This window comes from Physeter macrocephalus, chromosome 12 (assembly GCF_002837175.3).
Source record: "Physeter macrocephalus isolate SW-GA chromosome 12, ASM283717v5, whole genome shotgun sequence".
NCBI classification, from domain to species: Eukaryota; Metazoa; Chordata; class Mammalia; order Artiodactyla; family Physeteridae; genus Physeter; species Physeter macrocephalus.
Window position 1 is genome coordinate 85,392,071 of NC_041225.1, and position 15,901 is coordinate 85,407,971.

The 15,901-nt window shown below is 48.2% G+C and overlaps 1 protein-coding gene across 1 annotated transcript in view; it reads right to left on the minus strand.

Moving 5' to 3' along the window:
- CLEC4F (C-type lectin domain family 4 member F) overlaps positions 1–13,262 on the minus strand; it is a 15,007-nt gene extending 1,745 nt beyond the window's left edge. The window contains exons 1-5 of the mRNA XM_024133475.1: positions 13,187–13,262; positions 12,234–12,350; positions 11,816–11,911; positions 8,866–9,984; positions 290–441 (exon numbers count right to left, since the gene is read on the minus strand). Of these exons, the coding sequence (XP_023989243.1) occupies positions 290–441; positions 8,866–9,984; positions 11,816–11,911; positions 12,234–12,350; positions 13,187–13,262 (1,560 nt within the window). The remainder of the gene's footprint in view (positions 1–289; positions 442–8,865; positions 9,985–11,815; positions 11,912–12,233; positions 12,351–13,186) is intronic.
- Positions 13,263–15,901: the final 2,639 nt, after the last annotated feature.

Consider the following 15,901-nt stretch of genomic DNA (forward strand, 5'->3'; position numbering starts at 1 on the left):
GGCCTGCGCGTCCGGAGCCTGTGCTCCACAACGGGAGAGGCCGCGACGGTGAGAGATCCGCGTACCACAAAAAAAAAAAAAAAAATCAAGATTGACAACTAGAGAGGAAGACTGAGAGGAAAATGAGGGAATGGGGAGGGAAGGTTGCACCCGACACATTAAGGGCAGTCACTTGGTGCCACCTCTCTCTGCCCTGCCATGCCCACTCCAAGAGGGAGAAGGCCAAAGCACCAAAGTCCCTGATACCACATCAACCCCAGCAGCACCACCCCAAGCCCACAGCTCTGACCTTCTCCTCCTCCGAGGTCACCGAGGCCAGGTGGGCTCCCTGGGACACACAGAACTGCTCAGCCTCCTGCCAAGTCTTCTTGGCATGAGAAAAGTAATACAAGCTCCCACTGTAGGACTTCCAGCCTTGCAGGATCAGCTGGAGGAGTTGATCTGGAGCAAAGGTGGGGGAGGAGAGAGGACCAGGAGCTGGCTGTGGATCCTGATCTGTCCAGGGACTGACCACTGAGGGTCACAAGCCCATGTAATGCTTGATGCCCAGTGCTACAGGGGCACGGTGTGGGAGGGTTCACCCCCAGCCCACTACCCAGCAGCAGCTCAGGACATCTGGCTCCATCACTCCGGGGATGTTCAGACAGCTCTGCTACCCAGCAATACTCTTTCGAGGCTCCTGCTTCCTAGCTATACTACCCTCTTTCCCAACTCATTGCTATCACCTGACAGTTCTCTGCACCTCAATTCCTGCCATTTCTCTGGGAGAGTTCACAGCCAACCTGTAGCTTCCCTCATCTCCTTGACTTCATCTCCATCCACTTCAGCTGCCCACACCCAGGACCACACTTGGGACCTTTTCATCCCCTGGTCTGCCTGACCTCACAATTTCAGACTCTAATAGCTCATCCCGTGAGCACAAGCCCTGATTCGTTCAGCTGTTTCATCTCTCCCTGTCCTGACACTCTCTTCTTTAACATCATCCTTATCACAGCTGCTTGAAATGGTCCCAAAATAGACTCACTTATTCATTCATCTATTCTTTTGGTCAACATTCCTCAACTTCTATGAATCAGGGACTGTTATAGAGAAATCAATAAGACATGATTCATGCCCTCAAGGAAATTACCGTCTAGTAAATGAGACAGATGTTCAAAAAGGTGTTGAAGATGCATTGATTGAAAACCATTGCATGTCAGAGGCGCAAAAGAGGGTGTGGTCTATTTCACCTGGGCTGGAAGTGGGGCTCAGGAAGGACACCCTAGGTGAGAGGTCGCTTGAGCTGAGTCTTAAAAGACTGAGGAAGAGTGTGCCAGATAGGCAGTGGCGAGGAAAGCATTCCAGGCAGGGAACAGAGTAGTCGCAAAAGCATGAAGGTGTGAAACAGCATGGCATAGCCTGATCTGTTCAAGTACTGGAATGGTCAGTGCACAGGGGAAGGGAAATGAACGTGGACAGGTTCACCAGCACAAAATCGCACATCTCATGTAAAGGAGTTTGGAAGATTTTTCCTGTGAGCAGTGTGAAGCCCTGAAGGGATTTAAAGAAGGATCACGATATGCTTAGATTTGCGCTGTAAAAATGTCATCCTGGTAATGGTGTGGATGCTCAACAGGAAGAAGGCAATCTTAATCGGGCCAGAGACACCAATTACAACACAATTGCAATGTCTGAATAATAAATGGTGAGTGTGTAAACCAGGGGTTTTCAAAGTGTGGTCCCAGGACCGACAGCATCAGCACCTGGGAACTTGGTAGAAATGCCGATTCTCAGACTCATCCCAGACCAGCTGAATCCAAAATTGTTTTTTGACAATCTGCGTTTTAACAAACTCTCCAGGTGATTCTGATACACTCCAAAGTCTGAGAAACAGCAGTCTAAACCAAGGACTGGTAAACTACAGCCTACCAGCAGCTTCTTTTTATAAATAAAGTTTTATTGGAACACAGCCGTGCCCTTTAGTTTACAGACTGTCTTTGGCTGCTTTATCATTACAACAGCAGAGATGTTGCAACAGAGACTGTTCAGCCAAAAGCCCAAAATATCAACTGTGTGGCCCTTTAAGAAAAAGTTAAACTAATGGTTCTTAGCCCCGACTGCCCATTAGAACCAGCTAGGGAGCTTTTTAAAAAACTCTGATGCCCAGGCTGCATCCCAGAACCACCCCCCTCCCCAAAGAAAAGTCAGAGTTCTGGATGTTCGTTCCAGGCATCATTTTTTAAAAGCTCATTGCGTGATTCCAGTGTGTCCCCAAGGTGGAGAAGCATTGGTCCGTACCAAAGCAGTAGCAAGATATAGGAGGGAGTTAAGAGGACAGCATAGGAGAGTCATTAAGAAGGGAAGACTTCCAGGCTTCTGACAGAGGGCAGCAGAGCAAAACAGTAGAGTTGGTCCTCAGTGCTGTCTGTCAAGCCCCTCATTTGTCAGCCCCATCTTTTCAGCAGATGCTCCAAATGGCCCCCTCCCTCACAGTTCCCTCCCTCTTCTCTCACCAGGGACCTCCTGCTCTACAGAGACGCCACTAAATATCAAGCTCCCTCAGTGTCATGTACCCACATCTGCAAACCTGGGTGAACATCTACTTCCACACCTCCTCCCCTCCCAGCCTCAGAGGTTCAAGTACTATCCCAACCCTTCAAGGCCAATCACTCAGCTGTGCATTTCATTCACTCTTCTCTCTCTCTTTCTGTCTCCCCCCATCCAACACTGTCTCCCCAACCCCCCCGCCCCAACCCCGGTCTCTCTCTCCTTCAATCTCCTCTCTCTTTGCTGGTGCCTTTTTCTGACCCGCAGATCAAGCCTATCCTAATTTAGAAAAACCCTCTCAAGGAAGTTCACCAAAATATTAGCAGTGGGTTCTTATTGTAAAAATAGACATTTTTACAGAAATACAAGTTGTCATAGTCTCATCTTTCTATTTTTCAGTATTTGCCACATTGTCTGTAATTAATATGTAAGTTTTGTGTATTAGTATGAAAGATACAGGTTGTTTTTTAATCCCTCCTTCTACCCTTCCATCCCCGTCACCTTGGCCTCATCTCTCTCCTCTTCTCAGCTAAGGCCCCTGAATGACTTGGACACCTGATCTCTCATTCACGCCCCACTGACCATGGTCTGGCCTCCAGGCCACATACAACTCTCCACTGTAACTTTATTCCAATGACTTACTAATTGCCTGAAGTTAGCGGTTGCTTATTGATTTTTTACCTGGCCTCTCTTAGATATTTGCCAAAACTAGCCACTCCCTTCTTGAAATGCTCTCCTTTCTTGGCTTCCCCAACTGCACACCTCCTAGTTCTCCTCCTGCCTCTGAGACTGCCTTCTCCAGTCTCCTTCAAAAACACCTCTTTCCCTTCTTGCCACCTAAAGGTTGACTTCCTGTTTCCACCCTCAGCCTCCTTCTCACGAAGCATTTTATCTCATGCAAACTCCCCACTCCCACGGCCACAACCAGAACCAGCATACCCAGGGCTCCTGCATCTCTGTGTGCAACAGGGCCCCTCTCCTACACCTCAGACAGCCTGCAGTTGATGGCCACTTGAATACCCGCAAAGCATTTCAGACTCAGCATGTCCAAATCTCGTTGCTTGTCTTCATCTTTTATTCCCTGTCTCAGCCTGGAGACCCATCTAGCCAGCCTCCTTGAAGCCCTTCAATAGATCCTCATTTCCTGAAGGAAAAAACCCCAGCTCAGGGACTTCCCTGGTGGTCCAGTGGCTAAGACTCTGTACTCCCAATGCAGGGGGCCTGGTTTCAATCCCTGGTCAGGGAACTAGATCCCACATGCCGCAACGAAGAGTTCTCATGCCACAACTAAAGAGCCTGCGTGCCACAACTAAGATCCAATGAAGCCAAATAAGTAAACATTTTTTTAAATTTAAAAATATATTTTAAAAAAAAAGAAGCCCAAGCTCAGAGGCCGCTCAGCCTCCTGCCAAGTCTTCTTGGCATGAGAAAAGTAATACAAGCTCCCACTGTAGGACTTCCAGCCTTGCAGGATCAGCTGGAGGAGTTGATCTGGAGCAAAGGTGGGGGAGGAGAGAGGACCAGGAGCTGGCTGTGGATCCTGATCTGTCCAGGGACTGACCACTGAGGGTCACAAGCCCATGTAATGCTTGATGCCCAGTGCTACAGGGGCACGGTGTGGGAGGGTTCACCCCCAGCCCACTACCCAGCAGCAGCTCAGGACATCTGGCTCCATCACTCCGGGGATGTTCAGACAGCTCTGCTACCCAGCAATACTCTTTCGAGGCTCCTGCTTCCTAGCTATACTACCCTCTTTCCCAACTCATTGCTATCACCTGACAGTTCTCTGCACCTCAATTCCTGCCATTTCTCTGGGAGAGTTCACAGCCAACCTGTAGCTTCCCTCATCTCCTTGACTTCATCTCCATCCACTTCAGCTGCCCACACCCAGGACCACACTTGGGACCTTTTCATCCCCTGGTCTGCCTGACCTCACAATTTCAGACTCTAATAGCTCATCCCATGAGCACAAGCCCTGATTCGTTCAGCTGTTTCATCTCTCCCTGTCCTGACACTCTCTTCTTTAACATCATCCTTATCACAGCTGCTTGAAATGGTCCCAAAATAGACTCACTTATTCATTCATCTATTCTTTTGGTCAACATTCCTCAACTTCTATGAATCAGGGACTGTTATAGAGAAATCAATAAGACATGATTCATGCCCTCAAGGAAATTACCGCCTAGTAAATGAGACAGATGTTCAAAAAGGTGTTGAAGATGCATTGATTGAAAACCATTGCATGTCAGAGGCGCAAAAGAGGGTGTGGTCTATTTCACCTGGGCTGGAAGTGGGGCTCAGGAAGGACACCCTAGGTGAGAGGTCGCTTGAGCTGAGTCTTAAAAGACTGAGGAAGAGTGTGCCAGATAGGCAGTGGCGAGGAAAGCATTCCAGGCAGGGAACAGAGTAGTCGCAAAAGCATGAAGGTGTGAAACAGCATGGCATAGCCTGATCTGTTCAAGTACTGGAATGGTCAGTGCACAGGGGAAGGGAAATGAACGTGGACAGGTTCACCAGCACAAAATCGCACATCTCATGTAAAGGAGTTTGGAAGATTTTTCCTGTGAGCAGTGTGAAGCCCTGAAGGGATTTAAAGAAGGATCACGATATGCTTAGATTTGCGCTGTAAAAATGTCATCCTGGTAATGGTGTGGATGCTCAACAGGAAGAAGGCAATCTTAATCGGGCCAGAGACACCAATTACAACACAATTGCAATGTCTGAATAATAAATGGTGAGTGTGTAAACCAGGGGTTTTCAAAGTGTGGTCCCAGGACCGACAGCATCAGCACCTGGGAACTTGGTAGAAATGCCGATTCTCAGACTCATCCCAGACCAGCTGAATCCAAAATTGTTTTTTGACAATCTGCGTTTTAACAAACTCTCCAGGTGATTCTGATACACTCCAAAGTCTGAGAAACAGCAGTCTAAACCAAGGACTGGTAAACTACAGCCTACCAGCAGCTTCTTTTTATAAATAAAGTTTTATTGGAACACAGCCGTGCCCTTTAGTTTACAGACTGTCTTTGGCTGCTTTATCATTACAACAGCAGAGATGTTGCAACAGAGACTGTTCAGCCAAAAGCCCAAAATATCAACTGTGTGGCCCTTTAAGAAAAAGTTAAACTAATGGTTCTTAGCCCCGACTGCCCATTAGAACCAGCTAGGGAGCTTTTTAAAAAACTCTGATGCCCAGGCTGCATCCCAGAACCACCCCCCTCCCCAAAGAAAAGTCAGAGTTCTGGATGTTCGTTCCAGGCATCATTTTTTAAAAGCTCATTGCGTGATTCCAGTGTGTCCCCAAGGTGGAGAAGCATTGGTCCGTACCAAAGCAGTAGCAAGATATAGGAGGGAGTTAAGAGGACAGCATAGGAGAGTCATTAAGAAGGGAAGACTTCCAGGCTTCTGACAGAGGGCAGCAGAGCAAAACAGTAGAGTTGGTCCTCAGTGCTGTCTGTCAAGCCCCTCATTTGTCAGCCCCATCTTTTCAGCAGATGCTCCAAATGGCCCCCTCCCTCACAGTTCCCTCCCTCTTCTCTCACCAGGGACCTCCTGCTCTACAGAGACGCCACTAAATATCAAGCTCCCTCAGTGTCATGTACCCACAACTGCAAACCTGGGTGAACATCTACTTCCACACCTCCTCCCCTCCCAGCCTCAGAGGTTCAAGTACTATCCCAACCCTTCAAGGCCAATCACTCAGCTGTGCATTTCATTCACTCTTCTCTCTCTCTTTCTGTCTCCCCCCATCCAACACTGTCTCCCCAACCCCCCCGCCCCAACCCCGGTCTCTCTCTCCTTCAATCTCCTCTCTCTTTGCTGGTGCCTTTTTCTGACCCGCAGATCAAGCCTATCCTAATTTAGAAAAACCCTCTCAAGGAAGTTCACCAAAATATTAGCAGTGGGTTCTTATTGTAAAAATAGACATTTTTACAGAAATACAAGTTGTCATAGTCTCATCTTTCTATTTTTCAGTATTTGCCACATTGTCTGTAATTAATATGTAAGTTTTGTGTATTAGTATGAAAGATACAGGTTGTTTTTTAATCCCTCCTTCTACCCTTCCATCCCCGTCACCTTGGCCTCATCTCTCTCCTCTTCTCAGCTAAGGCCCCTGAATGACTTGGACACCTGATCTCTCATTCACGCCCCACTGACCATGGTCTGGCCTCCAGGCCACATACAACTCTCCACTGTAACTTTATTCCAATGACTTACTAATTGCCTGAAGTTAGCGGTTGCTTATTGATTTTTTACCTGGCCTCTCTTAGATATTTGCCAAAACTAGCCACTCCCTTCTTGAAATGCTCTCCTTTCTTGGCTTCCCCAACTGCACACCTCCTAGTTCTCCTCCTGCCTCTGAGACTGCCTTCTCCAGTCTCCTTCAAAAACACCTCTTTCCCTTCTTGCCACCTAAAGGTTGACTTCCTGTTTCCACCCTCAGCCTCCTTCTCACGAAGCATTTTATCTCATGCAAACTCCCCACTCCCACGGCCACAACCAGAACCAGCATACCCAGGGCTCCTGCATCTCTGTGTGCAACAGGGCCCCTCTCCTACACCTCAGACAGCCTGCAGTTGATGGCCACTTGAATACCCGCAAAGCATTTCAGACTCAGCATGTCCAAATCTCGTTGCTTGTCTTCATCTTTTATTCCCTGTCTCAGCCTGGAGACCCATCTAGCCAGCCTCCTTGAAGCCCTTCAATAGATCCTCATTTCCTGAAGGAAAAAACCCCAGCTCAGGGACTTCCCTGGTGGTCCAGTGGCTAAGACTCTGTACTCCCAATGCAGGGGGCCTGGTTTCAATCCCTGGTCAGGGAACTAGATCCCACATGCCGCAACGAAGAGTTCTCATGCCACAACTAAAGAGCCTGCGTGCCACAACTAAGATCCAATGAAGCCAAATAAGTAAACATTTTTTTAAATTTAAAAATATATTTTAAAAAAAAAGAAGCCCAAGCTCAGAGGCCTTCCGCATCTAACTGGTGTCTCTCCAGGTCTGCCTCCCTTCCTCACATAGTGTTTCTCCAGCCACAGTCATCAACCCACTAATGGGTTGTATTGAGGTTGTAGGGTTTTTTGGAGAATAGATTATAAAATATTAAAGTAGATTATAATCTATTATAATCTATTATAAATAATAGATTATAAAATACAAAATATTACCATTCATGTGGTAAAAGTTTTGCTTTCTGAAATGTGTGTGTGTGTGTGTGTGTGTGGTGTGTAGTGTGTGTGGTGTAATCTATTATAATCTATTATAAATAATAGATTATAAAATACAAAATATTACCATTCATGTGGTAAAAGTTTTGCTTTCTGAAATGTGTGTGTGTGTGTGTGTGTGTGTGTGTGTGTGTGTGAGAGAGACACATAATTATACTGGGTCACAATGTAAAATGGATTTCATGCTGTGGTTACATTCAAAACAGTTTGAAAGCCACCACTCTGGCCCCTGCCTACTGTCTTTTCAGCCTGTGCCTCATCAACCACCCACTTGGCCACAGTCCAGTCAGACAGAACTGCCTGAAGTTTCTTGAACCTCATGGTTCACATCTCCCTGCCTGTGACCTGCTGTTCCCTTCTCCTATCTGCTTGGCGAGCACCTACTGGTCCTTCAGGACTCAGTTCAAGGGCCAAATTACCATCGAAGCATCTTTTGATCCTTTCTCCCCCAGAAGATTTCCTCCCCCCCTTGGAAGATCCTTGTCTACACCAGAGGACATCAGCCCGGAGAAGATCCCTTCTTTTCCTTCATTTTTGCTCCTCCCTGACCCCAGTTTTTAGACCTGCTCCCAATGTAGCACCTCTTAGCCTTTTGTGCAAGGCTGTTCCACTCGCCTGCAAGCTTCAAGGGCAGGCATCACATCTTGTTCATCTTATGCTCCTGACACATCCTAGGGCCTCAAAACATTTTTGTCAGATGAATGCAAGAATGCTGGGTACTTAGTTAAATGCTTTATATGTGTTAACTCATTTGATCCTCACTGTGAAGCAGATATTAGTGTCTCCACTTTGCAGATGAGAAAAGTGAAGCTCAGAGAAGGTGAACAACTTGAGGAAAACCACAGCATATGGGCTAGCAGGAAGTCAGAAATAAGGCTGTCTGGCCCTGCTAGCACACTCTGTCCCTATTACACACCTCCACCAGATCTCATTTGTTTCCCAGATGTTTGTTTTGTCACTCTGGTCAGATGATAAGCAGGGATTATGCCGCCTTTGGTGGGATCCCGCCCCTCTCCAGCACCCACACTTCTTCCCAGAGGGGTGCATGTAGAAGTAAGCAAAAGGCTGAAGGGACAGGAGGCTCTACCCTTCCCAGCCCCCCTCCAACTTACTTTGGGTCCTCTGGAGCTGCTCCTGCGAAGCAGAGGCTGCGCGGAGTGTCTCCAGGCTACCCTGCTCCTCCTGGATTTTCGTAGTCAGTGCTTTGGTGTTCTCCAAATCCTCTTTCAACCTGCGGACCTCAGCTCTGGCCTCCTGCAGATTTCTCTCTAACATCTGGGTCTTGGAATTTAAGGCCGCAGCATCCTTCATTCCTCGTTTTAGGGTCTGTATCTCTCGGCTGGCGTTTCTCAAAAGACCATCTAACACCTGAATCTTGGAACTTAAGGCAATGGCGCTTTCTAGCTCTGTTTTTAATACTCGCATCTGAGCGTCTGTCTGTTCCAGGCGACCATTTACTGTTTGGTTCTGGGCAGTGACAGTTTCCAAATCTCTTTTTAACAGGCGAATCTCATCGCCAGCCCTTTCCAAATGGCCTCTTAATACCTGAATCTCAGCACTGGTGTTGCCTAAACTGCCTTTTATAAAGGTCTGGGTCTGGGAGTTTAAAGCATTTGTATTTTGCAGACTTCCCTTTAGCTTCTGCATCTCAGCAGTAGCACCTTCCAAACTACTTCTTAAAACTCTCTGCTGGGCCCTTAAATCATTGACACTATCCAGATTGCCTCTCAAAACAAGGATCTGGGCATTAACATTCTTTAAACTACTGTTTGCCAATCGGACCTGAGCATTTGCTCTTTCTAACCCTGCCTTCAACACCTGGATCTCCGTGTTGGCATTTTCTAAGCCTCTGCTTAACATATGGAGCTCAGTGCTAGTGTTTTCTAAACTGCTTTTTAAGAAACTCTGGATCTGGGAATGTGAAGCTTGTGTCTCTTCCAGATCTCCCTTTAGCTTCTTCATCTCAGAAGTGGTCCCCTCCAAGGAACTTCTTAACATCTGGGTCTGGAAACTCAAGGTGTTGGCATCCTTTAAGCTGCCTTTTACCATCTGGAGGGCGGCACTGGCACTTTCCAGATGACCACCGAGCATCTGGATCTGAGAACTGACATTGTCCACTCTGCACGTCAACATCTGGATCTCCACGCTCCAGGTGCTGGAATTCTCCACGTGCCCTTTAAACATCTGGATAGCCTCTTGCAGCTCTGCCTCCCTGCCAAAGTGGGAGGGATCTGGAGGGAGGAAATGGAGAAGGCAGCTAAGAGGCCCATTACATAGGGAAGCCATTCATTACATGGGCCAACCACAGTGTTCTTAAGATTTCCAAGGGAAATATCTATGGCACAACCCTGAGTTCTCCTCAAGCAGCCTGTAACTACCCAGACCCTGGGACTGGCCGCCTGAGAGTGTAAACCCAAAAACGAAATAAAGGCCTACTTAACTATCCCATGTGAACTGGGGAGAAGGATTGAAATACTTGCCTACGGGATTATTTTGCCATTGCAATTGAACTTGAAAATAACTGATTCTATCGTTGAGAGCTGTTGATGTTTAATTCCACTGAAATTTCACCACTAGATGGGTCATTATGGTAAAGAAAATAGGTATGAATAAAGCCCATATTTAGTCCTACGCTGTATTTGTACACTAAGCGTGAAGCCTCTTGATACACAATTTTTACTACCTAAAAAACACGTCGGCCACAAAAATAGAAATTTTAGAAATTTTCTGATGACCAATCCATGGGGTGAAAAAAACAGAAACAAAATAAAATAGGTACCCGTGGAGGAAACGTTCTGCTCAATGCACAAGGCTATGGTGGAAGTCCTCCAGGTGACACTGAACCCTGAGCTGCAACAACCTTTTAAAGGGCTGGCACCCCCAACGTTATGTAGGGCAAGGGTCCCTATAGAACCATTTGAGGATGTGGGAGACCTGAGTGAAAGGCTTTGGTCATTGGGGTCATTCAAGGAAACTCTGTAGCCCCTTCCATCTGCATGGCCTTTCCCACCAAACCCACCTGCAGCTGTCTCTGGTTCTTCTAGCACCCTCTGTGAACCTCATGAGCTAGGACGTAAGTTCAGACATTCATGGTGTGAGGCTCCCATTCCAGCCTCCTTTCAGGAATAGGGAGAAGAACCCAAGTAGGCAAGGACCCTTTCTGGAGGATTCCTGCCCTATTTCTAAAGCCCTGCCTAGGTGAGTGTGTGAGACCTCAGCCACTGTGCTGAGGTAAGACCAGGAGGGCCTTAGATCAATGGAACAGAATAGAGAATCCGCACATGTATGGACAATTGATTTCCAACAAAGATACAAAGGAGAAAGGATAATTGTTTCTACAATTGTATACCCATATGCAAAATGAACTTCAAACCATACCTTGCATCATTATTCAAAAAATTAACTCAAAATTAATCATAGACCTAAATGTAAAACCCCAAAACTATAAAATTTCCAGAAGGAAACATAGGAAAATGTCTTTGTGACCTTGGTATAGGCAGATTTCTTAGATACAGACCAAAGGGACAATCTATAAAAGAAATAAAAAATGGATAACTTAGACTTTATCAAAATTTAAATCTTGTTAAGAGAATAAAAAGACAAGCCACAGACTAAAAGAAAATATTCGCAAATCACGTGACTGATAAAGGTCAAAAAAAGAGTATGTACTGTAAATCCTTTTATATAAAACTCTAGAAAAAGCCGAGTAATCTCTATTACAGCAAGCGGGTCAGTGGTTGCCTGGGAACGAAAGGAGAAGAGAGGGAGGGTGACAAAGGGTACAAGTGAACTTTGCGGGGAGGATGTTGAATATGTTCATTATCTTGATGGTGATGATGTTTCACGTGTTCATACATACGTCAAAACTTAGCTTGTAGGCTTTAAATATGTATACTTTATTATGTGCCAATTATACCTCAAAAAATGCATTTAAAAAAAACAAGATAATGCCTTTCTGTGAGGAGCGTGGCCCTGAGGGTATCAAGGAAGAAGCGCGTCCTAAGGGTCTGGGCATCCAAGGTCCCAGCTCCCTCCCACCCACCCCCTACTGTGGCTACTTACAGTCGGGGGCCTTGAGGAACTGCCCAGTACTGTTGTCTTCCGGAAAGTCTTGGAGGGAGGCGTATGTCTCCAGTGCAGGTCTTGGGTGCTGTAGAGCTGAGATACCCCATTCCCAGGTCAGCATAATCCCTCAGCACTGAGCCTGGAGGAACAGGCTGCCCTAACTCCACTCAGGGTTCCAGAGGGGATGGGGGAAGATGGCACCAACGACCCCTCAGAACTCCCCTCATGGGCCTCATCTCTTGGGAGGCTCCCCTTGGACAGGCCTTGGTCAGGTCCCGGGAAAGCTCTGGTTTGAGCCTGGGACTAGAGGTGGAGTGACCCTCCTGGGAGTAGAAGGGGTACGTCTGGGGCTCTTTGGGACCTTGATGCAGGAAGGAGAGAGAGTCAGCCTAGTTTGGGTCACCTAGGAGCTTACCCACAATGAAGAGAGCCACAAGAGAGGAGACCACGGTCACGGCTACAAAGGCCAGGGTGGCCTGCAAACGCCTCGGCATCTTGGGGGCTGCAAGAGCCACTGGCCCGGGGTCCAGCTCTGCAGGGGAGAAGCCAGGGTCCGGGATGAGACTGTGCTGTGCGGGCAGACAGACTCTGCCCCTTGGGCTCCCTCTCCTGGCTGTCCGCTGGGTCTGAGAACACTTGCCACACTTACCATGGCGAAGGGCAATGAGTGCTGGGAGACGGGCACCAGGGCTCGTGGAGGCTGTGGTAGCAACATAAAGGCTAAGAGAAGACCTCAGCCCGGAGCCTGGAAGGCGTGCACAGGGCACAGAACCTGGCGCAACCAAGGTGTTGTTTGAATGAAAGCAGAAAGAAGGGAGGGCAGGAGACCCAGCAGGAACTCTGACCTCAGCGCCCCAGGGCCAGGCTTGCTGCATGGATCCTGACCGGAGTGAGACGCAGAGCCCTTGGGGGCTGACATGGGTCAGTCCTGGAGCCTCCCCGGCTGGGTCAGAAAGTCCCCCATGGGTGTCCTAAAAAAGGCTATGCCCAGGAGTCTGGGGGCTGAGTGTACAGGGAAACCCACTGGAAGGGGGAGAGACAGCAGCCCGGAGTCCCTGAGGCCTCATGGGACCAGCCAGTGTGCAGAGATGGGGTTCAAAACCAGGCCTCCCTAAATTCAAAGTTCACTCTCTTTCTCTTGCCAGGTTGCCATCCCCAAGGAAAAGGGTCCGGGGAGATTTCACACGGAGACTGGGTGCGGGCCGCAGGCTCTCTGTCCTCACCTGACTCACCTTCTGCCCTGTCTGCTAATTCTGGAAGCTGAGCCAGCACTGAGCCTGCCAGGCAGGGGCTGAGGAAAATGGCGGAGGGCTGGGGCCCAGCAGGCCGGTCCCTGGTGAGGACGGGCTGGGGCCCCAGTTTTCTCACCTCGGGAGCACAGGGAGACACTCTGGTTGCCTGTGCAGAAGCGGACCTCGTCACCCCTCGTCTCTGCTTCCTTCATCCTCCAGTGCTACTCCCTGCCCCGGGCTCCTAAAGGCCACGCTGCGGGCCAGCAGTGGTGGGAAGTGAAGCTGCGATACCCGGATTTATATGCTCCTGAGTCATTCCTAACCAGCTCTGCCTTCCTCCCTCCACTGCTGACCTTGCAGAAGAGGCCCATCTGGGCTCTTCCCCTCAAGGCTCCCAGGCGCCAGTCTGCACCCCCATTCTCCCTCTCCCTCAGCACCAGCCTCTGCCCTCCCCTCAGGCCCATCCTCCCCCTCTCCGTGCTTCAGTGTAGCCCCAAACACTAACCTCTGCCCCAATGTCACAGACACTTTTCACCAGCCACTTAGGAGGGGGTCAGGGGTTCCTTCTCAGCTTTGCAGAGAAAACATCCTTGTGACCCATGGCTGACTCTTAATCCCAGCCCCTGACGCTCTTAAATAACAGAAGGTCAGGTAAGGGAGGAGGCTGGGTCAGTGTAAGCAGGTGTTTGCAGGTCAAAGGAAGGGCTGAGGTGACTCTGCCCACTCAGGACCTCACACCTGGCATGACAAGAAAGGGATTATAGTGGAATAAAAAACATATTTGGTCTCAGTCCGGGTCCCTAGAACAGAGCTCCTAAAACTCTTGGAACTTTCTGAACGACAGGAGTGTCTTTTGTTATTCAAAACAAACCTTTTTCAACAACACTTTCACACCTGGCATGACAAGAAAGGGATTATAGTGGAATAAAAAACATATTTGGTCTCAGTCCGGGTCCTTAGAACAGAGCTCCTAAAACTCTTGGAACTTTCTGAACGACAGGAGTGTCTTTTTGTTATTCAAAACAAACCTTTTTCAACAACACTTGAGTTTATGCTAACAAGGGGACTGAGAATAGACCCCGAGATAGCTTCTAGATGGGAGATAGTCTCAGAAAGACTAAACTCTCACCTCTCTTATTGGGTTACAAAAGCTCATAAACACCAAGAGAGATTTAAGGAGTTTTAAAGAAGTTTCCTGGGTGGTGAACACGCCCACATACTAGAAGGGCGTTGCACCCCACCTCCATGGGGACAGAGGCTCCCATGCTCCCAGGCTCCTTCTGTACCTCTTCACGTGGCTCTTCATTTGTATCCTTCATCATAAACTTTAATAGTAATTACAGTGTTTTCCTGAGTTCTGTGAGTCATTCTAGTGAATTATCGACCTGAGAGGGGTCATGGGGTTCCCCAGATTTGCCGTCGGCTGGGCAGAAGTGTGGTTGCCTGGAGAGCCTGCTTGCACGTGGCATCTGAAGTTGGGGTGGTCGTATGGGACTGAGCCCCTAACCTATGGGGTCTGTGCTAACTCCAGGGGTGAGTGTCAGAATTGAATTGAATTGTAGGACACTCAGCTGATGTCAGAAAACACCGCACATCTAGTGTCCGAAGTAATGTCAGAAAACACCAAATAGGACCCAACGTAATCCAAGATCTCACCTCAAGCTGACTGCATCCCCTCAGTTGATCAGGTTCAGGACTAACTCAGAAGAAACTGCGGGGTAAGCCAATGTGCTGCTTTACAATGAGACCTGTAACTCCCAGGAGGAACAAACACTGCGTCAGGGGGTTCCTGCTGCTTGTGGGCCGAGACCTAGGAGTGAGCCATCCCAGTGGAGCTGTGCAGCCCCAAGTCCCCACCCCCATGGGGTTAACCAGCTGGAAGAATCAATAACCCCAGTGGCTGGTCAAGGCAGCCCTCCTGAAGTCAGTTCTGGGGATGACGATAGATTCTCGCTCCTCGGTTCCCCATCACCCCAGATGGTTACAATCTTATCGAAATGGATCACATTTTCTTTATCTCACGAAAATCTAATTAGGCGTTTGTCCCCTATCTCACCAGTGGCCCATTTACGAGACGTCAGTTACCTTGCAAGTGGCTTGTTCCATCCAAATTGTGTTGATTTTTCCCATTTTCACCTTCAGTCCCTACGCCCTATTCCCACAGTGTTTTCCCAAATGCTGGAGTCAGCCTCCCATAGGGCCCCGAGCACCACCTGAGAAGCCCGCCATCTGGCTTCCGTGGTGGAGAAGCCACACCAAACATGCCTCCTCCTGCGGCCAGGCCAGGAGAGCAGCTTAGGTCCAGCAGGAGCCTGTGTCATGGACGGCCACTGTCAACGCAGCCACAGCCAGCCGGGAGCACAGCTCGTCGGCAGGGTGAGGAGGGGAGTGCCTGCCTGCACCCAGCTCATGATGCCATGGCAGTGTGTGTGTGTGTGTGTGTGTGTGTGTGTGTGTATGTATGTGTGTGTATGTGTATATGTGTATTTTGTGATATATGCATGTATGTGTATATTTGTATATGTGTATATTTGTGTATCCATATACGCAGTATATGGATATGTGTATGTGTGATTATGTGTATGTGTAGATGAGTGAGATATATATGTGTATGCGTATATGTATGTGTGTATATGTGTGCGTGCATAAGTATATGTGTACATGATATGTATGTGTATGTGTTTATATGAGTATGTGTGTATATATGTGTGGTGTGTGTATATGTGTAGGTTTATGTGTGGTGTGGTGTGCGTATATGTGTATGTGTGTATGTTTATGTGTGGTGTGGTGTGTGTGTGTGATATGTGTGTGTATGTGTTTATATGTGTATGTATGTGTGTATATATGTGTG